A 25,802-nucleotide genomic window follows, 5' to 3' on the forward strand; every position below is an offset into this window, starting at 1 on the left:
CCAGCCCCTACATGAGGGGCTTTTGCCAACCCAGCTCTGTCACTCAGGGATCACATCTCTTCCCCACCCCGACCCACATCACTATATCGGTGGCGGGAGTAGGCTAGACCTGGCTTTTGTCCCGTTTTCAAGTGCCATAGACACCTGAGCGCTTAGAGCTCATTGCGAGTTGAGGGCACTTAGGTTGATCTAATTTTTAACAGACCAGGCCTATCTACATCGCTCAGGGCTGTAAAAGGAAATTTCTCTCGAGTGTCATAGTTAGGTCGACCTAGCCCCGGCGTAGATGCGGCTAGGTTGAAGGAATAATTCTTCCATTGACCTAGCTACCACCTCTTGATACCTCATTATCTACATAGACCGAAAACCCCCTTCCACTGATGTAGGAACGTCTACACTATGGCACTACAGCGGCACGCAGCAGCATCGTAGCTGTAGCGGCTGTTGTGTAGACATGGCTTAAGTTCCTTTTGAGAATGAGAGTTAGGTTCCCCAGTCACTTGGACACCTTTGAAAATGTTACCCTGTATCTAACCTGGCCCAGTCCTGTAGAACAATCCTGGATTGCTCCTTCTAATACGCAATTCCTGCACTCCTCCAGCAGGCCCCTTTGTGCACCCGCTAACAGGAGAATTGACGGGTGCTGAATGAACACTTCAGTCACTTCAGCAGATCGCTGCTGGAGGTCCTTGGAGAGGGAGGTGATGACTGACATCCTCCCTGCTTTTCACCTCCTCCCCATCCAGAGCAGAGAATGACAGTTCACAGGGAGCTGGACTGGGGCCCCTCCGGTCCAGGACCCAGACTCAGTAGTGGCATCTTTGCTGGGCCAGTACACAGCTGGGCTGCCCCATCAGCACCACTAGGGGTCAGAAGCAGGGATAATTCTCAACAAGCTCCCCACCCATCCTCATAGTTATGGCACAGGCCCAGTTCCCATGCGCTTGCAGGGGGATGAAAGAAGCCAGAGGTTATGTCGAGCACTGTGATGCAGTAGTGACATAACATCATGACTTGGTCTCATTACTGGCTGATTTTGTGGCACAAATGATTTTATCCTGCAGGCTGGACACAGAGGGATTCTGTGGGTACCCGGGGAGTGGTTATGGGGTGGGACCGGGGGGGTTCTGTGGGGTACCTGGAGGGGTTATGGGGAGGGACCGGGGGACGGGTTCTGTGGGGTACCCGGGGAGGGGTTATGGGGTGGGACCAGGAGAGGGGTTCTGTGGGGTACCCGGAGGGGTTATGGGGAGGGACCGGGGGATGGGTTCTGTGGGGTACCCGGGGAGGGGTTATGGGGTGGGACCAGGAGAGGGGTTCTATGGGGTACCCGGAGGGGTTATGGGGAGGGACCGGGAGAGGGGTTCTGTGGGGTACCCCAGGGAGGGGTTCTGTGGGGTACCCGGAGGGGTTATGGGGAGGGACCGGGAGAGGGGTTCTGTGGGGTACCCCAGGGAGGGGTTCTGTGGGGTACCCGGGGAGGGGTTATGGGGTGGGACCGGGAGAGGGGGTTCTGTGGGGTACCCGGGGAGGGGTTATGGGGTGGGACCGGGAGAGGGGTTCTGTGGGGTACCCGGAGGGGTTATGGGGTGGGACCGGGAGAGGGGTTCTGTGGGGTACCCGGAGGGGTTATGGGGCGCCACCGGGGTAGGGGCTATGGGGCGGGACTAGAGGGTGATGTGGGAGGATCTGTGGGCGGGTTGCGGCGCCCCGCAGGGACCCGGCGGGAGGGGGGGAACGGTTCCTGCCCGGAACCTTGTTGTCGGGGTTGGCGGCCGCGGGGCCGGTGACGCCGCGCACGCGGAGCGGGGGAGCTGGAGGCCGGAGCCGGGGGACTCGGCGGCCGCTCGGGAACCGGTCCCGGGAGCAGGCGGGGGAGGCCGGGCGGGGCCGGCAGCGCCATGGCGGAGACGATCGTGAGTTGGGGCCGGGGGATGAGGCAGCAGATCGGCCCGGCCCCGGGACCCCTGCGGCTGACGCGGGCCCGGTCCCTGGGGCAGCGGGGCGGGGCGGGGCCCCGGCAGAGCCCGGCCCCGGGAATCCAGCTCCCCGCCGGGCAGGGCCCCCGAGCCCCGCTCCCTTCCCTGGGCCCGACCCCGAACCAAACCGGGCCCGCACCGTACCCCACCCCCCGAACGGGAACCGCGGAACGCCCCGAACGCCCAGGGAGGGGCCCCCAGCTGCCAGGAGAGGCAGCCCCCCTCCCCGGGAAAGGGCATCTCCTCGGGAATCCGTCCGGCTGCTCCCCCCAGCAGAGGCAGTCGAGTGAGACCCTTCAGCCTTCCCAAAAGACTCAGAAACCCTCCCACCCCGAAGCAACAAGTCCATGTTTTTCCCACCAGAGAGGGTCTCCATAGAGATCTTGGAGTTCTCACCGTCTTCCCATTTTCCTCAAACCCGGCTCTAGCAGAGCCTAACTTTTTTTTAACCTTTAGGGCCCATTTGAAGACTTCCCCCCGTCCTCCCCCCCCCCCGCCCAGGCTTTTAAGTTTTGGGGTGGGAGTTGAGCTTGAGATGTTAGTGGATGGCAGTGTGTATATCAAAGTATTGGTTCCATGGGGCTGGGGGAAGGAGGACAGTATCCACTGGAAACATTAAAATACATCTTCCCTATGAAATGGTCTGCATGTGTGCCTGGAGCGCTTGATAGGCTTATTAAAAATCAGACTAAATGTAACCTTCCTCTTTCCCCCACTAAATCTCCATCCGGCACATACAACAGACATGTTCTGTCATAGTCTGTATCTGCACTATGGAGGGAAACTGCTATTGACAACCATGTGCAAAGGTTGTTCATAGCACAGTTGTGATCTCAGTGTGGATAGTGCCTAAACCTTTGTGTACTCTGAACTTTTCCTTAAAACTCTCTCACCAGTACTGCTGCACCGGTTCTAGCAGTGTGCGGAGCACTAATGTTGGACCAACTGCCAGTATGTTTACCACCATGTTGTCTAGAGTAGGGCTAGATGACATTGAAATGAAAATTACTGGTGTCCAGGAGTGGCAGTGGGAAAATTCCCCAAAGTCCTCCAAGTCAAAGGCCCCTTTGGATGGATGCAGAACCATTTTATAACTCTGTTCGAAAGCCACCTTCTGGCTTTAGCCCAGGGATTGGCAACCTTTGGCATGCAGCCCATCAGGGAAATTCGCTGGCAGGCCGAAGCAGTTTGTTTACCAGCAGCATCCGCAGGTTTGGCAGATCACAGCTCCCACTGGCCACAGTTCGCTGTTCCAGACCAATGGGGGCTGCAGGAAGTGGCGCTTCCCACAGCCCCCATTGGCCTGGAGTGGCGAACCGCGGCCAGTGAGAGCTGCGATCGGTGGAACCTGTGGACGCTGCAGGTAAACAAACCGTCCCAGCCCGCCAGCAGATTACCCTGATGGGCCACGTGCCAAAGGTTGCTGATCCCTGCTTTAGCCAAAATTTAGGCTAGAATGCTGTTCTCTGAATGCGGTTTGGCTTCATCCACATGAGTTGATCAGCCATGCTAGATACTAGTTTAACTGGAACTGCATATAAACTCAATTCCTTTACTCTTTGTAAAGGTCTATCTCAATAGGCCTGTAATTTGCCAGTTGTTAGGCTGCTAAATCAATTGATTTCATTTGTTGCATGCTGATGCCCAGTTGGTCATTGGTCTCTGGTGTGTTCTTCCCCGTTAGTCACCCTCTTGCCAGTGGAGGGAGAACTGGGTGTAGAAACTGACAAAACAAAAAGTTATTGAAAGTGTTTGAAAAATTCTGGAACCTTGCAACAAAAAGGGTTTGTATTTAGATTTTTCTTTCTAACGCTGCCAGGCAAGCCCTGCTGTTGAAAACCAAGTGTCTCCATTGACTTCCAAAATCACAAGCATCTATGCTACTCTTGTAGGCAAAACTTTGGCCAACAGTGACATCATCCAGGAAATAGATCGTATTAGACCTCGTGTGTGTGTTCTTGGGGGCATCTATGGTGATGCAGCAACTGGCATCTGCCTTCCTCTCAATATCTGGACGTTACTGATATTACCTTCCTTTTAGCATTTTCTTGGATCACCTGAGCAGTAGAGAACATGCGTTTTTAACTGGGTTATGGCAAAGTATTCCTTTTCTCACCCACACACTTCATGTTAGTTACTGTGGCATTGATGCTGGAGATCTTGTCTGAAACGCTGTCCTGAATTGAACGCACCAAAATAAGGTACACAGCTGATTGGTCATATATTGCTGTAGAAAAGGTTCGAGTTAGGACCCAGTGGTATAGCTCTATGCTGCCATGCTAGTGCCAGGTGGTTAAATATTCAATTGTCTGTTCTGATCTCTGGCTAGCTCCAGTGCCACCTGGGAATTGTGTGGCGACATCATCCTCTTAGCCACTGGCAGAGAGAATGCTTCAGGGTGTTCAACAGCCTGGGTCCCATTAGCCCATCAAATATTCTTAGTAAGCCCACAAGTGGGAGAAGCTTGAACATTTAAAAATATCTTTAGAGTCTTGTTTTGGCATTCTTAGGCTGATTAAATGTAAGTAGGCTTTCCAAGCCGGAAACGCAATGTATGTTTGAAAAATCAAAGCAAGGTGGGGTTATCCCATAGTCATTAAGGTGCACCCTGAAATATAGTATTAATGAATCTGTACCTCACCTGTGTTGTGCACACTTTTCTGGGGGAAGAGAGAGTGCAGCAACTTGCACTCAAGCAAAAGAGTACTCTGTTACAAATGTTTCCTGTTTCTAGCATGTTCCATGTATTCACACACACAACATCGGAGCGGTGATACGTGAGAAAATAACTTTGAAGAAGGGCATTCTGGAGCACTCTGGCAGCCTCTTGCTGTCACATGTCAAGCTCTGCCCTGCTGTGCTTCACATTGGCAGATTGGTATTTGTAAGAGCACTCTCTGCAGCCTGGCTCTTCACTGCATATGCCCCTGCTGCTTTGTACTCTGGGCTTGCAGCAGCTCTGAGGTGCTGGCTGAGCTTAGTCACTTTCACACTCCTGAGAAGTGTAAGACATACGGATGGTTGTGCCACTGATCCACAGCCAAGCCTGCCTTTATGGGAACAATTCCCTGTGGCCCCTTTTCCCAAAAGCAGGTGGCTTTACTCATCTCTCCCATCTCAAATGGAGGTTTGCAATGGAAATTCTGTTAACGTCCCCCAGTAATGCCTTGTGCCTCAATGACTTAATTCTCTTATTCTGTTTATTGGAGATAGATGCCAACTGTCAGTAATGTTGTTGTAATGAAATAAAACTGAAGATGACCCTTAATACTGCAAGTTAGCCCAGTTCCTCTGTAAAGGAAATTGGGGGATTGACTAAACTGCGCTCATAAAAGCTTTGCGTTATCCTCTAATAATGCTGCATGTTTTGCTTCATGTCTAAATCCAGAAGTTTCATCAGAAAAATAAGCTCAATGCCATTATTGACCTTTTAAATCTGTTTGTAAGAATACCTCACATCTCAGAGTAATGTATCCAGCAATTACTAAGAATGACTTCAGTCATGGGAAAAGGGTGTGGTCAGGGTGAGAGGTTGTGATGATACTCGCTTTGTTTCATGTCTTCAAAAGTGGGGAACTTCTATTGCTCAGAAGCAAAACCAGGACAGGCCGAGGTATTGCTTTGTTGTGTGACCTGGTATACCTTTTAATTCTCCGCAGATAATCCGGGTCCAGTCACCGGAGGGGGTGAAGCGCATCACGGCAGCAAAACGAGAAACAGTTGCAACGTTTCTAAAAAAGGTATCCTGGCTTTCAGCATTTCATCACTTATCTGCCGGCTTCCCTGCTCTCTTCTGGGCTAGGAGAGTGCTCTGGCTGCCCAGAATTTAGCCACTCTAGATGGCTGTGCTTTTGGGAACTACTTAGCTTACTGGGTGTATACACAGAGACTTTCTTGAATGAATGATATATGCTCAACCTAAACAGGATAGCCTGCTGGTTGTTGTGTGGATCAGCATGCATTAGTCAGAACAATCTCTCCACAATTAAAGTGAAACTGGCTTTCTGTTATAAACTCGGTTTTGACACCTTCCTCCTAATTTATTCAAACAAATTCAACCTCTCTGCCACAGCTTTCTCTGGTGTCATTTTCTTTGTTGTTTTCACATTCTGATAAGGCAGTGACTGAGAAGGTGTTTAAGATATGGTTGCTTGAAAAATCAGTTATGCTCCACTGTTTGGAAACTGTTACTTTGGGTGATGAGACATGATTTGTTTTTAAAATGGGTTGGACTGTATATTGGTTGGTCTGTACATCTGTACAGGAATTAATACAGGGAAATACGATAACATTTTATCAAAACTGCATTAAACTGAAATGCTTTCCCATTCCATTCCTCTTGTTGCTAACAGTGTGTGCAGAGGGAGTTAATCTGATTCCTTTTCCACCTTGATACTTTCAGTCATGTCACCAACATCAGCCCTGATTCAATGTCACTGAATGAATCAGAGACCTGAGTAGGAGGCTGAGAGGAAAGAACTACAATGTATACACACAACATTATGTTAAATACTATAAATAATGGGATTGTGGGGGAGCATTAAATGGGAAATATTCAATATCTGCCACAAGTGATTGACCTTCCTAAACATAATTTGAGTGGAAATGATCTGTTAGCTGTTTACTTTGCTCCTTGAGTACTGTTTTGTGTTTTCTGTTGCAGTGTTCTTTGAATGTCACAGGGGCTCTTCCAAATAGTTTTGGAGGTTAAGGAAAGATATTGAGCAACTTTGAGATCCGCATGTGGTCGTTAAGGACCAGATTGCTGGGGGAACTAATTCCATAATTGGAAATGTGAGGAGCACATATTGTTAATTTTATATCGGATGTCAGTTGGTCATCTGATGGTTAGTGTCTCAAATTCATTGTTTAGAGGGAGCAAGAATCTCAGATATTTTGCATTTCTCCTACAATCTTTTTTCTCCTCTCCATCTCCTGGGACCTTGGGAGTAGCATGGAATCTTTAAGCTCAGTGCTTTTCTGTTAGCAAGAGGAATATCTTGTTTTATTGTGTTCTTAATCCTTCCCTCCAAACTGCCTGGATTTCACTTTACCTTGCTAGGGAGGATGAACTAAGCATTCTGAGATTTGTGCTGTGGGGAAATACTCTTGTTTTTCTTTCTGATACAGGATTTATTCTAAGAGAGACATTACAGGCTGTAATACATCATTGACTAGGCTTCTTGAATCTTAACGGGTTTAGGTTTTACTACTCAAATGCCAATATATATGAGTGTTACATCTAACTAGACAGCTGTAATTTAAACATCAGCTTATAGCTTTTTCTGTTTGATTAAATGTAATCTTTTACTTGACATTTTAAGAAAAGCTTGTATAGACTGAAGATGAGGGACAGGCAGAATTCTGTTAAAGGAGTACCTGCTTATTGGAAGAACTTTCAAACATATCTCGCTCAAAACACAAATCTCCTTTTCACTGTATTTGTCATAACTTTCTTTGTAGCATTTGCTAATTATTGAGGCTATGGTTTATAAACCAGGGCTTTACTCCTTCCTGTCCTGTGAGCTCCTCTTAGTTGATCCTGCACAAATGCCGTATTAATTTCAAAATGTTATGCCATAAGGCACTTAATTGTCCTGGCACTCCATCTTTCAGAGCACATAACACCATATATCCCAGGCCAGGTTACTGAACATGATAGTATGGGAATTCCTCTGCTTCACGCAGCAAGGGCCGACTGAGTAGGCCGTCTATCTTCAGGTTAGAACTTTAAAGCTGGGAAAACCTGTAATTTTGTTTCCTAGCTGTAGAATTTGCTTCCTCCATAATAGACGAGGTCTCTGACCTGAGGAGCTGATTGTTCACCTCAGACGAGTTAAAGACCATTTAGAAATCGCATTCCTCTGAATAACTGACCCTCTTTTGCTAAAATTCACACCTCAGTTCACTATAACTGAGAGGTTTTCCATTTTACTGTGTGTGCTTGCCAGCACTTTGTGTATCATGCACTTGACTGTGTCCCATGTGTAGCCCATCTGAAGAAGTGGGGTTTTTACCCACGAAAGCTTATGCCCAAATAAATCTGTTTGTCTTTAAGGTGCCAGCGGACTCTTTGTTGTTTGTGTGTAGTCCATTTCCTCTGTCTGTGGGTTTGACACAAGCAATGGGGGAGAAATACTTTTTATATATAAAAAAAAATGAAGCTACAGAAATTGCATAGGGACTCAGGGGAGCAGGTACAGCACCTGAAGCTACTTCTAACTCAGCTTTTAAATTGACTAGCTCTTAAAAGATCAGATGTATAAATGGGCAGAGATGCTATTTAACTGAAGTCAGCATTGCAAGCTTAAGAGAAAGTAGGTTTTAATTGAGGCACTTAAAGGATGAAAGGGAAGCTGTCTGGTAGTCTGAAGGAAGAGGCTTTTGCAAGCGTAAAGTCCAGCATAAAGAAAGGCACATGGCCAACAGTGTAAAGAAATGAAAAAAGGAGCAGGAGAGAGTGAAGATTGTGTGGAAAATTGTGACTGAGAAATGAGAGCAGAGATGAATGTGAGGAAGGAAAGGGGTTTGGGGTCGGCTGGGGCGAAGGTGACTTGGTGCAGTATTCCGCAGAAGCTGGCATGGGAGAGTGGAGGTTTGGATAATAGTGACTGGCGCTTCCTCACCCCAAGTGAAGGTCCCTTAGTCTTTAAGGTGCCACTGGACTCCTCGTTGTTTTTATATGTAACATTGAGTGTTTGCTATAAAATGAACAGATTTATTTGTGCATAAGCTTTCATGGGTAAAAAAACCCACTTCTTCAGATGCATCTCCATCTGAGGCTACCCCTCTGATAAATGTTATTTATGTATTTTATTTGCTTTCATTGTCGTCTTTATGACCAGTAGAGGTCCATGTTTCTGTCAGCTCTTGTTTTCTTGTAAATTTCTTGTTAGGGTTTGTGTTTTTTAGCTCCCTGACAATCTTCTCTACCCGAGACGAGAGGATGGGTTCAGTTAAAATATCTCTAGCAGAGAATTCTGCTAGGCCTTTCCTATTTTCTCCCGCACAGTGAGGACACAGCTGTGAAGTGTTCTGTATTGTCTCATTCATCTCTTATTTCCTAGGTTGCAAAAGAGTTTGGCTTCAGGAATAATGGCTTTTCTGTGTACGTCAATAGAAACAGGACTGGTGAGATCACAGCCTCCCAGAACAAATCCCTTCACCTACTGAAAATCAAGTAAGTTCTTGACAGAGACCACCAGGGATGCAGAGAGAACGTTGTACAGGAGAATGTGCCTTACCCCTTTTGGCAAACCTGTCTAACATCTCCCTTCTGTGCCTATGTGGTAACTAATGAATAAAACTATGAGCTTCAGTATTCCCTGCAATTGTCCGTTGTCATGGAGTCGCCGGGTCAATGCTCTGGAACTACTCCACATGAAGCCAGTCAGGACTCTGGGGGGAGCCTCCTCTCTCTGAGCAGACTGTCTCCAGGGCAAGAAGCCTACACAGTTTCAACCTTCCTGGGTCTGACCTTGGAGCATTCAGCATCCCCTTACACACCGTACTTCCCGCAGCGAGTCTGCCCGGGCAGGGCTCCTGGGGAAGCCAGAGGGCCCTGCACCCCAACTCCGCAGTCACATGTGACTCTCAGCCAGCCAGTAAAACAGAAGGTTCATTACTCGATGCGAACACAGCGTAGAACAGAGCTTGCTATTACAGAAATCAGTGACTTTCAGCCAAGTCCATCTTGGGAGGGGAGGGAGCCCAGAGCCAGGGCTCTGGTCCTCCCCCTAACCCCCTAAGCCAGCCGACACTGACTCGCTTCCAGCTGCCTGGCCCCTGCCCTGCTCATTGCTCCTCCTCCGGCCTTTGTTTCAGTTTCTGGGCCACCTGGGTTGCATCCCCCTCCTGGGTCTCAGGTTACAAAGAGGCAGCTATAGCATCGGTGAAGGCGGCTGGAGCAGCCTCCGCAAAAGTCGCACTCCCTTAATCCCACCACCTAGACATTGGTGCAATACACAGAGAAACTGAGGCCACAGCATTCATGCCAAACAGTAAGACTCACATACAACATAACCAGGGAAAATCCCCACTTTGTCACATCCGTGTCAGGCCTGTCACTAGTGACAAGGCAAATTGGATTGGTTGCAGTATTGTGGAAATGTGGGCTACCAGAAGTTACTGTCTGTGGTAGCCCATGGTAGCCACCTAGCTTAGGGTTTTATAGTGCTGCCCACCACTGTAGTAAGCCTGGACCAGACTCCTCCTTTGCTCCTCTATGGCCAAGAGGGAATTGCATCATTTTTTCCTCCTCCCTATTTTCTGCACTCCTCCACCCACGCTGCATTGCTGCTGGAGTCCATTGAGCTCCAGCCCTCCCTTGTCAGAGACTAGTGGTAATGTTCTTTCAGCCCCCCCATCACCTTTTCTAGTGTGGGTGTCGGTGCAAAAGGAAGGGCACCAAACAAAGCTAACTCATTTGTGTTCCTTAATAGTGCACAAAACGCCTTCGGAAGACACCCCACTCCAAGTGTAGGCAACCTAGTTAGCCCTTTGCCCTGCTGAAGCTGCTGTTTCTCTCCTTTGAACCCCTTCCATCCTGTTCTCTTTCTGTTTCTTGGGCTCTGTTCTTGGTGATAGGTGCCTCTTTATTTTGCTGGTGCTAAGAGGCAGAGTTCAGCACCTGTGTTTGAGGGCATCTTGCAACTTGGTAATGCAAATGGGCAAAACAGCAGGTGCGCTAGCTAGCTAATGAAATGGCTTTGGCAGGTAGTTGTTAGTGTTGTGCTAGTTCATTTATACTACTCGTGTCTCCAGATTTCAGGTTCTGGTACCTGGGAAGCTGTGGTAGATGTGCATTAATGAAGGCAGTTACATGCCAGTAAGGAAGCTTAGAAATTTCAGCAGGTAACTCAGACAGAAGCCGTAGGTTCCTCAGGGTGGATACAGTGAAAATCACGCTCAAACAAGTTATTGCTGAAAGAAAGGGAGCTGAAGGTAATGTATGTTGAACTGTACCCTAACCTACAGCGCGGACACTTTCCTAACGGCCGGTTGCCCCACTGGGTATGTAGGAAGTTAGGCACGTTCCAAAGCAGCGCTTCTTTCTCTGTCTCCCCCCCTAGGCATGGTGATATGTTGTTCCTCTTCCCCTCGAGCCCTGCTGGCTCTTCCTCTGAGAACATGGACACCTCCATCTCCCAAGGGCTGCTGCGCCCCTTGGGGGTCCCTCACGTGGTGGAAGATGAGATCGACCAGTACCTAATCAAACAGGATGGGAAGATTTACAGGAATCGAGACCAGCAACTGTAAATACTACGGTGCTTTCTAACTAGATTCTATAGTTCTGTAGCACACGCCTGGTGCTTGACAAAATTTAAAATAATGTTCAGTACGAAACTGATAACCAGTAAGTGTGTTAAATGACCGGCCTTCCGTCTAAACTATACACCGCTCGCTGGCTCCCCACCCCTTTTTAAAATACCCACAAGGAAAAATAGACTTTGTTGTTATCCTAGAAAGTTAAATCTGGGCTCGGGCAAGCCACGCCTGCAAACAGATTCCAAACTGTAGGGCCTTTGCCAAGAAGGACCTGCTGACAGCCACCTCCTGTTTAAAGCAAGGTCGCTCCAGCTGAAGTGCCTCTGATGATGATCTCTGTTCCCAGCCCCCTTACAGCTATACAGATTAGAATCAGCACCTTGAATTCTGTTTAGAAATGTACTGGTAGTTAGTGCAGAGTGCAGAACAATTCTGGAATATGCTCCCAGTGTGACACCTGCCTAATGAGCAGCGGTCTGCATTCTGCAGTAGCTTCTGTTTCCATATGGTTTGTATGTATTTCCTATAGTGTGTGTTACATTAATCCAGGGTTGAGGTGACAGGCATGGATAAACTGTGGCATAGTCTGGATCCCACATGAAATCCACAAATGGAAAAAATCCCTTTTAGCCAAGGCTGCTACCTAGGCATACAGGAATAACAGAGGATCTCAGTTGCAAATAGTTCATGTACGCCTTTGGTCAGGTGCTCTGGTGGTTCCCCCAGCCCACTAATGTTCCCCCTCATGCTCAGATTAAGCCACCACAGCTATCCCTTGTTACAAGATACCTGTGTGCCGGGGTGGGGGTGTTTGTGCAGCCCCTCCAGAATGCATTCTTGGACTTGCTGGGAAACTTTGTTATCTCAGGTCCATCAGTTTTTAGAACAGCAAAACCGCAGGAGTCCAAGGAGTGTGTGGAAGTGTTTTTTACCGGCTAGCTTAGGGACTGGGAGTCAGGACTCCTGGGCACAATGCCTAGTTCCCTTCGGGGTCACTGTAATAATTTCTTGTGCCCTCTGTTTACCCTTCTATAAAGTGAGGATACCTGTTTAGCTAACGGGAAAGTTGAGACATCGTGTTTATAAAGTGTGTTTAGATAATCCTAGCCCTTATATATAGTGCTTATCAGTAGATCTCAAAGTGCTTTACAAAGCAGGTACCGTTATTCCCATTTTACAGATGGGGAAACTGAGGCACGTAGAGGGACGTGACTTGCTCAAGGTCACTCAGCAAGCCAGTGTCGCACCTGGGAGTAAATCCCAGGTCTCCTGACTCCCAGTCCAGTGCTTTGTCTGCTAGACCATACTGCCTCCTGGTTTTGGCTGAGAGGAGCTCTGGATGAGCAATGTAGTATTTGTTCCCATAAAAATAAACATTAAGGTATTTTAATAATGCCTTAAATCTAAACACACCTTAACAAACTGTTTTTGGCCTGGCTGGTCACATAGCATTAATTGGGGAAAATATAGGGTGGTAATTGCCAACACTAATTACTATTTTCACTTACCCTCAGACTTGGGACTAGATCCCCCTTTGTGAAGTAACTTCTCAGAGGTGCTGAGAAAAGATTTAAAGACAAGCAGGACTTTTTTTAACCTGAATGCCCCATCCAGCCCTGTTATGTTGTCATCTTTAGTGCTGCAGCAGAAGGGAAGATCAGAAAGGCGTAGCCTTTAAATGGAAAATATTATCTAACCTTTTCGAGCTGATGATAAATGAGGGAAATGGCACATTAATCTTCAAACAAGAAAGGCAAAACTCTTCACTTCTTGGTTTAAAAAAACCCCAAACCAAAACCTGGGTTTAACGTGACCACATTTTTCAAGAGAAGAAAGGTATTCTTAGCAGGGAGTCGAAGCACAATGACAAATATTTATGATGATAAAAAATGTATGGCCAGGGTTGTGCCTCTATTTGTGGCTGCATATCAATCTAAACCTGATGGGAGGCTGGCATTCTGCTGAGTGCATTAGCAGCCTGTAGTGGTCCTTTAATGTGGGAGATAATGTTCATACAACCTTATTAAAAGCAGTGCTGCACTGGCTCCCATCCATATCCTCCTAGTGAGAGCCAACAGCCATGTTCATCTGCTGGGGTTTGCTCTTAAGAACCAGTACTGACCAGTTCTTAATGCCCTGCCAGGGCTCCTGTGGTTTCCAAGGAGATCACCTCAAAAGGGGATTTTTTTCCTTGTCTTAACTTTGGCCCAGCAGGATATTATCAGTTAGATAAAAGCATATTTCAGTGTGTTCCAAGAGCATCCTTATGCAACTGATAAAGGATGAGTGTGTTGGTCCTCGGTTTTTTAAAGTAATGCAGCCTCTCCCCACCACCCACCCACACCACAAAGCATTGCGTATCTGGCTTGAAACACTGCCCTGAATTAGAGTTCTACAAATTCAAGGGTTATAATCTGAAGCCTGCGCATAGAGGTGTTTAACTAGTGGAGATGTCTGCCAGTGGAACATGTGTGTAAGAACAATTGTGACCTCAGACTCGTAGGTTAGATCTAAGATCTTGCTCCCAATGTAGATGAAATTATTTTTGATTCCCTCCTTTCGCCCATGGTCCATCTCATAATGTACCAGTGGATGCTCATGGCCCACATGGTTAGCCAAACATTCCAGATCTCTACACTATACAAAGATTATAAAGTCTGGCATGGAGTGTCTTTCCCATTTGAAATGTGACCTTTTGTTTTCTCTCCACACAGGTGTCGACATGGCCCTTTGGGTAAATGTGTGCATTGCGTCCCACTAGAGGTACGGAGTCAAACTCAACACTTTAACCAGCTCTTATTTATGTTACTTTCTGAAGTTACACTTCTTTCTCCAAACTCTCTGTACCTGCTTGAACACTTCTTGTAGCTTTGCCTGTGTAATGGTAGCACTTCTGCGAGTCAGACTTCTGATATGTTACCCAAGGCCTCCCGTTCACACCAACAATAGCTAAAGAAACAAGGTTGGTCCTTTGGCTATAATGTTGCCCTAGGATTTATCATGATTAAGACATTTGTTTTTCTGCTGTAATGGATTTAGCAGAAAATATTTTAAAAAGCCCCCAGGCAAACCTTTGTGTGTGAGATTTTTGTCTTCTCTCTTCACTTTCACTCGGGATCTCTGTGCCGCTCTTTGCGTTCATTTCGCTCTCCTTTCCCCTCCCCCGTACGGATCTCAATGCTTCTCCTCAGATTTTCACTACACCCTATTTAGATTGAAAACAACCGTAATAACAACAGATACTCTCAACTGTTTCCCTAGTGCATGCAGAAATGGTTCCCCCAAATGAGTGTGGTCTCCTCCCCTCCATGTGTTCAAACAACCTCAGAAAGAATGTTTAGATCAGCTGGTCTTTTTGTTTGTCATTATTTAAAAAGCCTTGTGCCTTTGAGTCTGGCTGTGATTTGTGGAGAAAATTTGTGTTTTGAGCAAGTATGAATGAATATTAAAAATACTGTGAAGTCCCACTGTACCTGTCACATGAGACCATAACTGCCATGAAAAAAGGCCCAGAGTTTCTTGATTGTTTCCACACCGGGAGCCAGTGGAAAGTTGAATCTAGAACACCCATTTGTTCAGTGATCAATGTATTATCAGACAGGTGTCTGACCTGGCTCTCCTTTGTGTGGTGTTTTTGGCAGCCTTTTGATGAAGATTATTTAAACCATCTGGAACCTCCTGTGAAGCACATGTCATTCCATGCCTACATCAGGAAGCTGACCGGAGGAGCAGACAAGTAAGAAACTCACTGCAATTAAGGGAGCCTTATAGCTACAACAAAGTACACAAACCTTGCATGGATGTTGGTGGTAATAGCTATTATATGGTAACCTGGGAATATGAATCCTAAGAAGTAGCTTCACTTTAAACTGTGGCAAGGTAACTGCTTACAAGCAGCATTGCTGAAGTTGGAAGGAAGATCAGATAGAAGGAAGAAAGGGCACGGTATGATCAAGAAGCCAGGAGTCGACCTCAGGGTGGGATGGACGGTGCTTTGGTGAATCAGGAGAGCTTTTAGCCACAATCCACTTCTGCTTTTCAGTTAAGTACTAAGGGCTTGGCTACACTTACAAATTTGCAGCGCTGCAGCAGGGTGTGAAAACACACCCTCTCCAGCACTGCAAATTGCGGCGCTGCAAAGCGCCAGTGTGGTCAAAGCCCCAGCGCTGGGAGCGCGGCTCCCAGCGCTGTCCGTTATTCCCCACAGGGAGGTGGAGTACGGACAGCGCTGGGAGAGCTCTCTCCCAGCGCTGGCGCTTTGACTACACTTAGCGCTTCAAAGCGCTGCTGCGGCAGCGCTTTGAAGTGTAAGTGTAGCCAAAATAAGATTTGTGGTAAGTACCTTAGGCAGAGGAGGTGCTGAACACACTCAGCTAGCCTGTTTTTTTTAGATGCAGACCTGTGGCTCCAAAGCAAGGCCACAAACTGAGGCGATCAACAGCATTCTATGAAGGACAGTGTCCCTTTCCCTGGAACTGAGAACCCATCAGTATTCTAGCATGCTTTTCCTTTAAAGAGGAAACAAGTGGAACCTTCCCTTCATTCTCTGGGGAGGTTGTCTTGCTGAAATGAAACTCAAGCATGGATTCTCATTTTAAGAGGACTCCAGCTTGCAATAAATTTTATGCACAAAAAAGGAAACTAATTTTGGTCATGCAGTGTATAACGCATTCCTTGCCATGTGCAATATAAACTGTTCAAACTGCAGCCAAATGACTTTTATGTGCATTTCTGACACTTTTGCTGGCGCCATCAGCTTACTGGAAAGTTGTCCAGTAGTTAGAGCAGAAGGACCAGGACTCCTGGCTTCCATTGCTAGCTCTGCTGCTGAATTCACTGTGTGACTTTGGACAAGTTGCAGCATCCTACAGAGGTGCAAAGTATCAACGCACAATGTCTGTTCTGTGCCTTGTTATATACAAGGTGCTTGACTTGCTAGATTCTTTCTAGGAGGCAAAAGGTATCCTAATATGCTAAAGAAAACCCACCTTTCTTCCGATCTTATTCAGGGGGAAGTTCGTTGCACTGGAAAACATCAGCTGCAAGATTAAATCTGGCTGTGAGGGGCATCCTCCCTGGCCAGAAGGCATTTGCACCAAGTGCCAGCCAAGTGCTATCACACTCAACAGACAGGTGAGTCTTGGCATTGGCTGTGCTGAGGTCTCTTTGTTCTTCTATGCAGAGAAGCCGTTATTTACCTTTTTTATTTCTGAGCTGGAGAAAACGTCCAGGAGAGCAGCCATCTTGGAGTCTGGGAGCCTTTGCATATTGGCAGGTGCTGGGGAAATGGCTGGTTAATGTCTTTAGCTGCTGCAGAGAGCGACTCTGAAATGTGCTGGGTTCAGGAATTTCCCCGTAGTGCAGAGGACATTTGCACTGACCTGAGCTGGGACAGTGCTTCTCAACTCTCCGTCCACATGGGATCCGAAAAACCACCTGCAACTTCTTGTTGCAACCCACTGAAATTCTGCAACACTTTGCAGTCAGAAAGGATTGAGGGAGTTTGGTCCTAGCAAGAAGCCAGAACTGATTTTGGGTGCTGGGTATTCTGAGTGCTTTCCCTTCATCCTGCCTGTGCTGCGTTCTGCTCTGGTGGGGGGAGTCGTCTGGTGCTGCAGCAGGAGCTTGGGGCAGGGAGGGATAGAGCAGTCATGGGAAGGAGGAGACGGAGCAAGCTAGCTTCCCCTTCCCTCCCCTTGCTCCAGCAGGATTCTGATTTTTTCCTTAATTGTTGGGGGGCACCCCAGGCAGGTCTGGAGAGACGTGACTGGACTGGAAGTAGGCAAGCTAATTGATTACATTGGTCTGGAATCAGGGCGCTGGCCTAAAGCACTCTTGCATTCTATCTAACAGAAATACAGGCACGTTGACAACATAATGTTTGAGAACCACACGCTTGCGGATCGCTTCCTCGACTTCTGGAGAAAGACAGGGAACCAGCATTTTGGGTACTTATACGGACGATATACAGAGCACAAGGACATCCCTCTGGGTATCAGGGCTGAGGTAGCTGCCATCTATGAACCTCCACAGGTAAAAATAACTCAGCATAAGAATGTCGTAGCTTTATTTCTTAAAGATGGCGATCCGGGAACGTGGAACCCACCTTGTTCAGGAAATCACGTGATGTTTTCTGCAGTAGATCCTAGAGGGAAACTGTCAAGATAAAAATCATAGATTACGGTATTACCACTGAAATTACCATTCACATTTGCTTTTCACTGTTTGTGCTATATGATTTTAGTTGCCCAAGCACAGGGAAATGCAAAAGGAAACACAGTGCAAGTGACTTCCTTAGAATGGGTTTTGCTTTCAGGTTCTCTGTGGAATTGTTTGGGTTGCAAAGGCTTCAGTGGGAAATGTTTGTTTCAAAACATGCCCATGGAAATATTTCTGTTGCCCTTAAATGTTGTAAAAATGTCAACAAAACCAACATTTTGGGTCAACATTGCATTGTTTCTCTTTATGAGCTAAGAATCGGCCATGCAGAAATCTACCGTTGCTATGCGAGGGTGGCCAGATCTGTTTGGAGCCGAATGCCTCAAGTTTTAACTTTACACTGTCTTGGTAGCCTGCATTTTAGAAGAGAGTAAATTAGCATTTGATTTTACCTGACACTGTCTCTCTCTTTCTGCTGCTCTTGTTTCAAACTCTAAAGTTTGACGATGAGCTGGCCGACACCTTAGTGCAGACTGGTCCGATGCACTAGCTCGGCCACCAGTTTCATATTTTAACTTCTACTGTGGCATTTTGGGTTGTCTTTTGTTTGCGTATAGGGCCATAAATACACAGTGAACTTTAGAATAAAGATTTAAGATTTGTTGCTTGTAAAAGTCACTAGGTGGCGCTGGTCACTGCCTGAGAACCCTTCTGGCCTTAACTTTAAAGTGTTGGACCACAGCCGGTTTTAGGAATAGGAGTTCCAGCGAAACCAAATACATAAAATAGATTTTTAATAATTGAATCAGACCTTAAAAAGCTGAAGCTGTGTAAGTTTAACAATGTAATTGAAAATGTCTAGCACTATAGAGAGACAAGGTGGGGGAGGTAATATTTTTTATTGGACTAACTTCTGTTGTCTTCTCCAGGTCTGTGTAGCTCAAAAGCTTGTCTAATAAAAGATATTCCCTCCCCTACCTTGTCTCTCCCGTATCCTGGGACCAACACACCTACAACAGCACTGTATAATAGTGTAGAGTAAGAATAGTACCTCAGGATCGCAGTGTGCAAGGGCATTCAGAAATCTTATTGTAAGTCCTGACTTCCTACTGATTTAGAATGAAACTGAGCAGCCAGATCTTAGGCTTTGTCTACACTACCACCGTTGTCAGTAATGTCGGTCAAGGTTGTGAAAAAACACACCCCGGACTGACATAGGTTTCACTGGCAAAAACATAGCTACTGCTGCTCATTGGGGGTGGTTTAGTTATGCCGTCAGGAGAGCTCTCTCCTGCCGGCAAAGAGCGGCTACACAGGAGACCTTACAGTGGTGCAGCTGTGCCTCTGTAAGGTCCGTAGTGTAGACAGAGCCTTAGTCTCTTTAGCAGTATTAAGACTAGCAAAGGATATTGGAGGTATCTCCTTGGATAGTTGCTCGCTGAAGGGCTGCATTATACACAAGGCTTCATCTGCAAGTAAGGGTACAAAAAAGTGAAGCTGGAGTAGTATTTAACTTCTCTTTTTAAGGACTAAGAAGCCCCGTAGGGTTATCATGAAAAGCAGCAGGTGTCATATTTCTGTCAAGCCACAGCTGCCTTCACGTCATGTTTAAAGATCTCCCTGAAATCCACGCAATCTAGGAAGCTGAGTGTTAAAGCTTTGGCATCTTCATCAGTTTCAATGTGTTTCAGTATTGCAGCACAGAAGGAGAGATAAAGCTGCCATTCCCAAGGATGGATTTTAGATCAAGTTTGACTCTTCACGTCCCCTCTGTAGTGAATTCAAATTGTATGTGTTTAGTGTGTATGTACACACCTGTGGAGGGAGGCATGGAGCATGAATTTCATTAATCCTGATTTGTCGTTGGATTCACTAGGAGTAAAGTCGCAGTCAGTACTGAAAGTATCATTCAGCTCTTTGAGAAGTGATTACTGCATGTGTATGTGAATAGTCTCTCAAGCCTTTAACAGCTCTGCTGGTTTTATTAAATGCCAGCACAGCCAAGCCCAGCTTGTTGGCACAGGGTCATTATAAGCCTTTTATATGTTTTAGAGAGACACACAAGCATTGGAAGCCAGTACAGCTTGTAGTGTCTTTTCCAGCACCACGATGGTGTGTAAGGTAGAAGCGAGGAAGCTTCCTCCACTGTTCTGGAGAGAGAAAACTCTGCTCTTCTGTCTGGCAGAGCATCTCACCCTCCTCCTCCCCAACCCAAAACCCAAACGTGCTCTTGGATTCACCAAGTCCCTTCCTACATGCTACTCTAACGTTCGAACAAACACAACAGGAGCTTAGACCTGCCAAGTCGAACGGGGATTCAGAAAAATGGTCTCATCTCTGCCTTTCTCTAGAAGTGCTCCGAGACCATAATGATGGGCTCGATGTGTAATTGTCTAGATAGAGCCCTTTTGTTCGCGCTTTGCAGGCTAAGCCACAGGACTCCTGTGAGGTGGGTATAAACTGGCTTTCCCAGGGTCCTCACAAGTCAGTGGGAGAACTGGGAATGGAACCCAGCAGCTGAGTTCCCGGCCCCCTGCCTCACCACTAGACATGGCCAGAATCATAGGAACTGGTTTGCTCTGGATTTTGAATGTTTGATTTATGAGCCGGTTCTGCTGTTTGCTTACAGATTGGTACACAGAACAGCCTGGAGCTCCTAGAAGATCCGAAAGCCGAGGTTGTGGATGAGATTGCTGCAAAACTTGGCCTGAGAAAGGTAGTGAGATGTTGTTGGCTAATGCGTGTCTGGGAGAAGGGGTTCTTGGGTCTCTCTGTGCAGCAGTCACTCCTTCTCGCACCTGGCTTGACAGGGTAAAATGAAGGCTGGGCACATTTTGAAATCTAGCATATGTTTACTGGGGCCAATAGCTCTTACGTGTCTAGGGGTTAAAGTAAAATAAGAATTTTTCTCTGTGCATAAATATTGAGCAGTACAGTGGGGCTGTTCTGCTCAACTCAACAGTCCTCTGTCTCGAAGGACATCAAAGGGATTAGAAGTTTCGCCTTGCTTTCCCCTCAGATAAACACATTCCGCAGCATCTCTGGCAGGTGCTAATTTGGCACAGTTGTGGTTTGAGTTTTCTCGTGGCTTTTATTCTTTCTTTGAGATGTTCTGTGGAGTTTTTTTGTGTTTTGGGGGATTTTTTCGGTCAGGATTCCAGCTATCAAAACCACAGTGCCTATCTCTCAGTATTCATTTGGGGCTATATGTGGCAAGAATTATCTTGTGTACAATTTTGATGTGGAGTTCAGCTTTTAGTCCTTTATTTCTCTTGTATCTGCAACCTGTCAGTGATTTAATCAAGACACATGGATTTCAGTGTCCTCTGTATGCAGATGACTTTCAGATCTATACTTAATTTTCCAGGCTGTCTGAGGGTATCACTCACTGTGCCATGCTACCACTAAGTATTGAATGTTCTGAGATTTTCTGATGTTGAATGTTTTCAAGCTGGAGGTCTTGCTCAGAGGCAGGCGTACTTGCACGTCTGTGGTGAGCTCTGTTGCTCTCTCAAGATAAAATCTGTGTCTTACTGATAGTGTCTGAAGCAAAGAATCTGTGGGTGTTATTTGACTCCAGTTTTTTCTTTGTTCCTCACATTGGGTCTGTTGAAATCACCAAGGTTAAAAATGCATAGTTACTGTTGGCTGCAGATCTGTAGTGCATGCTTCGTCTGTCTCATGGCCTCCCTGCGAGTGGGTAACAGCATTTCTTAGTTGAACGGCTTGACATTGTAGACGTGAGTTGCAAGGGAGGATTTGAATAAAGAGGGTATCTGTAGTATATGTGCAGTGAAAAGGCATGAATAAATTGCTGCTCTGAGCAGTGCAGGCTGGGATTGGGGATACATTAGAATTGAGTGGGAAATGTTAGCTTTATGTTAACGAGTGACTACTAGTGTCAGAAAATGAGATCACTGGTGTTGCTGATGCTCCTTCACTGTGAATATTGCACAGCAAATGGCTTTTTGCTGTGGGGGAGGTGAAGGAAGGCCTGCAGCCTCAAGGTTTTTCCATGAAAAAATTCCCCAGCAAGACATAAAGAACTGCAAGTCCTCTCGGCTGGCTAGCTGACACTGCAGATGTGTAAGTTGTGTTCAGATGAGCACGATGCAGCTGGGAGAGTAATTTTCATCAGGTGCCGCACAGCAGGCCCTCGCAGCTAGGTCCGAGGAACCTCTCGGTCGAGTGAAAGAGACTGCCCTTTTTAAAAAAAATGGTGGGGGGGGTGTTTTGTTTCAATTCAAAGGTTGGCTGGATATTTACGGATCTGGTCTCTGAAGATACACGGAAGGGGACTGTTCGATACAGCAGAAACAAGGTGAGGAGCAAGAGCATCAGTAATTACTTTCTGTATTTATTGTTGTTTATGGAGCATCATAAATGCAGGCTCTGCCCAGCAGAATCCTGCCCCGAAGAGCTGAAATGAAAGGCGCGAGTCGAGCCAATGCAGTGTAGGGTGGGTGTGTCTGTTGTAATTACAATGTTTCAGGGTACACCTGGGTCTTCAGAGGCATTTGAAGGGGTAGGAGTGTGATCAGTGAACGCTGATTGGGAGCCCGCCACAGGCATGGGAAGCAGCACGAAGTCTCCTTCCCCCACTCCTGAGACAGAACGACTGATTAAGAGGCACTTTGGCAGAGTGTAGGGAGCAGGCGCAGGTTCACGTAAGGGGTGAGAGTTTGGTGAGCAAATCAGCATTGCCTCCTCTGAAGACTGCATTGCTGCCTGAACCTCAGAGTGCTTATAGTGCAGTGGCTCTCAAACTTTTGTACTGGTGACCCCCTTCACATAACAAGCCTCTGAGCGCGACCCCTCCTTGGAAATTAAAAACACTTTTTTATATATTGAACACCATTATAAATGCAGGAGGCAAAGCGGGTTTTAGGATGGAGGTTGACAGCACGTAACCCCCCATGTAATAACCTCGTGACCCCCTGAGGGGTCCCAACCCCCAGTTTGAGAACCCCTGATATACTGTAATATCTGAATGGCGCTTTTTATCTTCAGACTTCAACCTTCCTATGTCCCTGTGATGTAGATCAATATTATCCCTGTCTCCCAGATGGAGAAACTGAGGCACTGGGAGGTGAAATGATTTACCCAGGACCACACCATCCTGGACAGAACCAGGTTTAGGACTCTGGCCTTCCTGACTGCTCGTCCCCTCTATTCAGTCCTTTACACCCTCTGTTTGTAGTATTCCATTCACAGCTTTCACATATGCTTTACTCAGAAGCATATTTTTAACGAGGCATCTTCAGTTGCAGCCCAGTGAAATGAAAGTGGGGCACATCTCGTAGCTCCATCATCTTGCTGTGTTTTGTTTTTATTTTTTCCTAGGATACATATTTTTTAAGTGCAGAAGAGTGCATCACTGCTGGAAACTTTCAGAACCGGCATCCCAACATATGTCGCCTGTCTCCAGATGGTCACTTTGGATCCAAATTTGTCACTGTTATGGCTACAGGTATAAACTGGCACAGAGTTGCCCTTAAACCCTCGTTTCTCCTGGGATTCTCTCTTGTGGTCACCCCAAAGGAACATGCACTTCTTCCCAATCAAGCTACAGACTGTCCTGACCACCTGAAATCTTTCAAACTGTCTCCCATCAGTCCTAGTAACAAGTTTTAGGCCATTCTCAAACCCATCGAGTAAAACAGATTTCCCTTCCTCCATGTTCTAACTGTTCTTTTTCCAACTGTTTCTCTAGGCCCCTTCAGTGCAGTTAGGACCAATGGAGGGTACAGACACCCCCCCCACACACTCTTACTTCACCGCCATAGAATTTTCAACCAGGAGTGGGAAAAAATTAGCATTAACAACAAATACCATATGGCCAAAGGGTGACGCCTGTTTGTCTTTTAAATGTTACACCTGCTCTTGAGACTCCACGAAAGCAGCAGCCCGAGCCCCGGGATAACGTGCGTTAGGGGGCGTGGACGTGTGGAACTCGAGACCCGATTCATAAAGCAGATTTCAAGCAGTTGAATGCGATTGTGCTCCGGGAGGCCCTTCTCTCTCACGTGCCCCTTCTCTTTTTTAGTTACTTCTAGCTAATAGAGTTCTAACACCTAGTGCTTGCGTCACATGTCACATCGTCCGAGCACTCTGCACTCAGTAACAGCGGCCTCTCTCCAGGGAGATTAGGAATGAGGATTGGCCACAGTACGAACTGAGACCCAGAGACGGTGACTGGCCGTGGGCTGCCGAGCCAGGACTTGAACTCCGGAGTTCTTTACTCCCTGGCCAGTGCTCAGTCCATTAGACCATGCTAATTAATCTCTTGTAAGTTTAGCTCCATAGGAAGGGTGGAAGAGGCCAGAGTGCCAGTTAGAGCACTGCTGTGCATGAGAAGTGGCTTTGATTCCCATGCTCTTGCTACCCAGCAGTGGCGATGTATTCTAGACAATTTGGGGAACACCATTCTCTAACTCCCAAGGGTATTATGTACAGGCCCTGTAAGCTGCAATGATGGAGGCTGCAGTACCGGTACACAAGAATTTTGGGGTCTTGAAAGTTACTTGTGATGGTTCACTGTAAAGCCAGGGACCTTTAATTCCCTCGTGTATCCATCAGTGAGAAACAGATCCTAGAAAAAACCCTTCAAAGTGAAATTCAGAATCTTCCTAAGCGTGTGAAATGTTTTTGTCAACAAAATAAAATGTCTGAAGTAAAGCATCTTGCAGGCTTCTGTCACATGAGAATTTTTCAGAGCCCTTCTGAAGAGTACAGTAGAATACTCTGATGCACATGGCCAGTTCATGGAGGCATTGGCATGTGGTGGGGAAATTACAGCATTAAAAGTTCAATCTGCCATTCATCTCCAAGATGACACAGATGTATTCGTTTAAGGTTTCCCTGGGCCAGGTTCTGGGGTCTATTTTAAACAATGAAAAAAGCATGAATTCCAATGTAAAGAACTAAAGTGCAATATGATATTGCCTCCTCTGAGCCCCAAGCTTTATAGATGTTTCTGGGGCCTTTTTCAGTAAAAGGTCCATGTGACCAGACAGCTGCCTCACACATTCCGGGCCGCTAAACACATTCATCTTTTCTTACAAGATAAATGTGTATATCCCTTTTCAAACAAGGTGTTTTACTGAGGAAATGGTGGTTCCCTTTGTTCGGGCCTTCCTCGTGTCTTGGGCCATGTTTCATTTCTGGGAGTGTTTGCCCCAGAGCAGAGGCAGTCTGAGGCTAGGAAATGAATGTTTCCTTTCCTGATCATCTGGTCCAGATAATTTCATTCTGTTCTGTTAAATCAGCCCATCAGGTTTCTCTACAAGCACTTGGTTTGTTCCTTGTATGCAGTATAAATGTAAATGTGCGGTTTGCATCATCAACGTTGCCTTTTTAAGATCCCCTGCATGGATTAATTTCACTTCCCTTTGCAGCGTCCGGTGTCACACATTAGCAACACACTCTTACCATTTATATGTGCCTGATTTTCTCTCTGATATCTCATCATGTTCTAATAGCGGACAGCCTGCTGATGCTTAAACTAGCCAAATTAAAGTACTGATTTTGTGATCCATGACAAAGCCACCTGAAGCTAGTGTCTTGGATTCCGGTTTTGTGTATCAGAATTCCCCTGACCCATCCATTCCTGGCTGAGAAAATGTTATGCTTTTGCCCATAGTCCTGTTTGCCAGGTGATCAACCTAAGTTGTTGTAGCCTGGAATTTGTTGTGTTGACCTTAATGCCTAGTGCACAGAAATAAAACAGGACAGCAGGAACCATAGTCCTGGTTTTAATTTTGGAGAGTGTTTCTGCTGAAGAGGGAGGCTTGAGGGCTCTGATGCTAGGTTGAAATCTTGGCCTAGTTAAATAAATGGCAAAACTCCCATTGACGTGAGTCCAGCCAGGGTTTCACCCCAGGAATTGATACCATTAGTTTAGCTGGGAAAATGCTCTTGAAGCCGGGTGAGGTATAAAGTAAATATAGGACGTTTATGGGACTCCTTGTTTAAAAGTACTTCCTAATATAGCAAACCATGCACACAACTTGCATCAATATCTAACGCCAATGTCAGGTTTAACCTGGCTGTTTAAACCATAATGCTGTCCAGTGGGGACTCAGAAGAATAAGCCCATTCCTCCACTGGAGTGGTTTAAAAGTAACTTTCTATTCTAGGTGGTCCCGACAACCAGGTCCACTTTGAGGGTTACCAAGTCTCTAATCAGTGCATGGCGCTGGTACGGGATGAGTGTCTGCTGCCGTGCCGGGATGCACCGGAGCTCGGCTATGCGAAGGAGTCCAGCAGTGAGCAATATGTGCCTGACGTGTTCTATAAGGTAAGGGGTTAGGACTAAAGATAACAGCAGAAGTGTGTGTGAAAGAGGGCGTATGGGCTAGTTCTGCCGAGGGTCTGGAAGTCGATGTATCCAACTCA

At 46.6% G+C, this 25,802-nt stretch overlaps 1 protein-coding gene across 1 annotated transcript in view; it reads left to right on the plus strand.

Moving 5' to 3' along the window:
• The first annotated feature begins 1,772 nt into the window (after nt 1-1,772).
• The window catches only part of NPLOC4 (NPL4 homolog, ubiquitin recognition factor), a 42,356-nt gene continuing 18,326 nt past the window's right edge, over nt 1,773-25,802 (plus strand). Inside the window, exons 1-12 of the mRNA XM_044982403.1 lie at nt 1,773-1,916; nt 5,639-5,719; nt 9,047-9,159; nt 11,051-11,233; nt 13,961-14,009; nt 14,888-14,982; nt 16,256-16,379; nt 17,100-17,279; nt 20,035-20,121; nt 21,655-21,726; nt 22,749-22,875; nt 25,544-25,704. Of these exons, the coding sequence (XP_044838338.1) occupies nt 1,902-1,916; nt 5,639-5,719; nt 9,047-9,159; nt 11,051-11,233; nt 13,961-14,009; nt 14,888-14,982; nt 16,256-16,379; nt 17,100-17,279; nt 20,035-20,121; nt 21,655-21,726; nt 22,749-22,875; nt 25,544-25,704 (1,287 nt within the window). The 5' untranslated portion in view covers nt 1,773-1,901. The remainder of the gene's footprint in view (nt 1,917-5,638; nt 5,720-9,046; nt 9,160-11,050; nt 11,234-13,960; nt 14,010-14,887; nt 14,983-16,255; nt 16,380-17,099; nt 17,280-20,034; nt 20,122-21,654; nt 21,727-22,748; nt 22,876-25,543; nt 25,705-25,802) is intronic.

This window comes from Mauremys mutica, chromosome 12, assembly GCF_020497125.1.
Source record: "Mauremys mutica isolate MM-2020 ecotype Southern chromosome 12, ASM2049712v1, whole genome shotgun sequence".
Classification (NCBI taxonomy): domain Eukaryota; kingdom Metazoa; phylum Chordata; order Testudines; family Geoemydidae; genus Mauremys; species Mauremys mutica.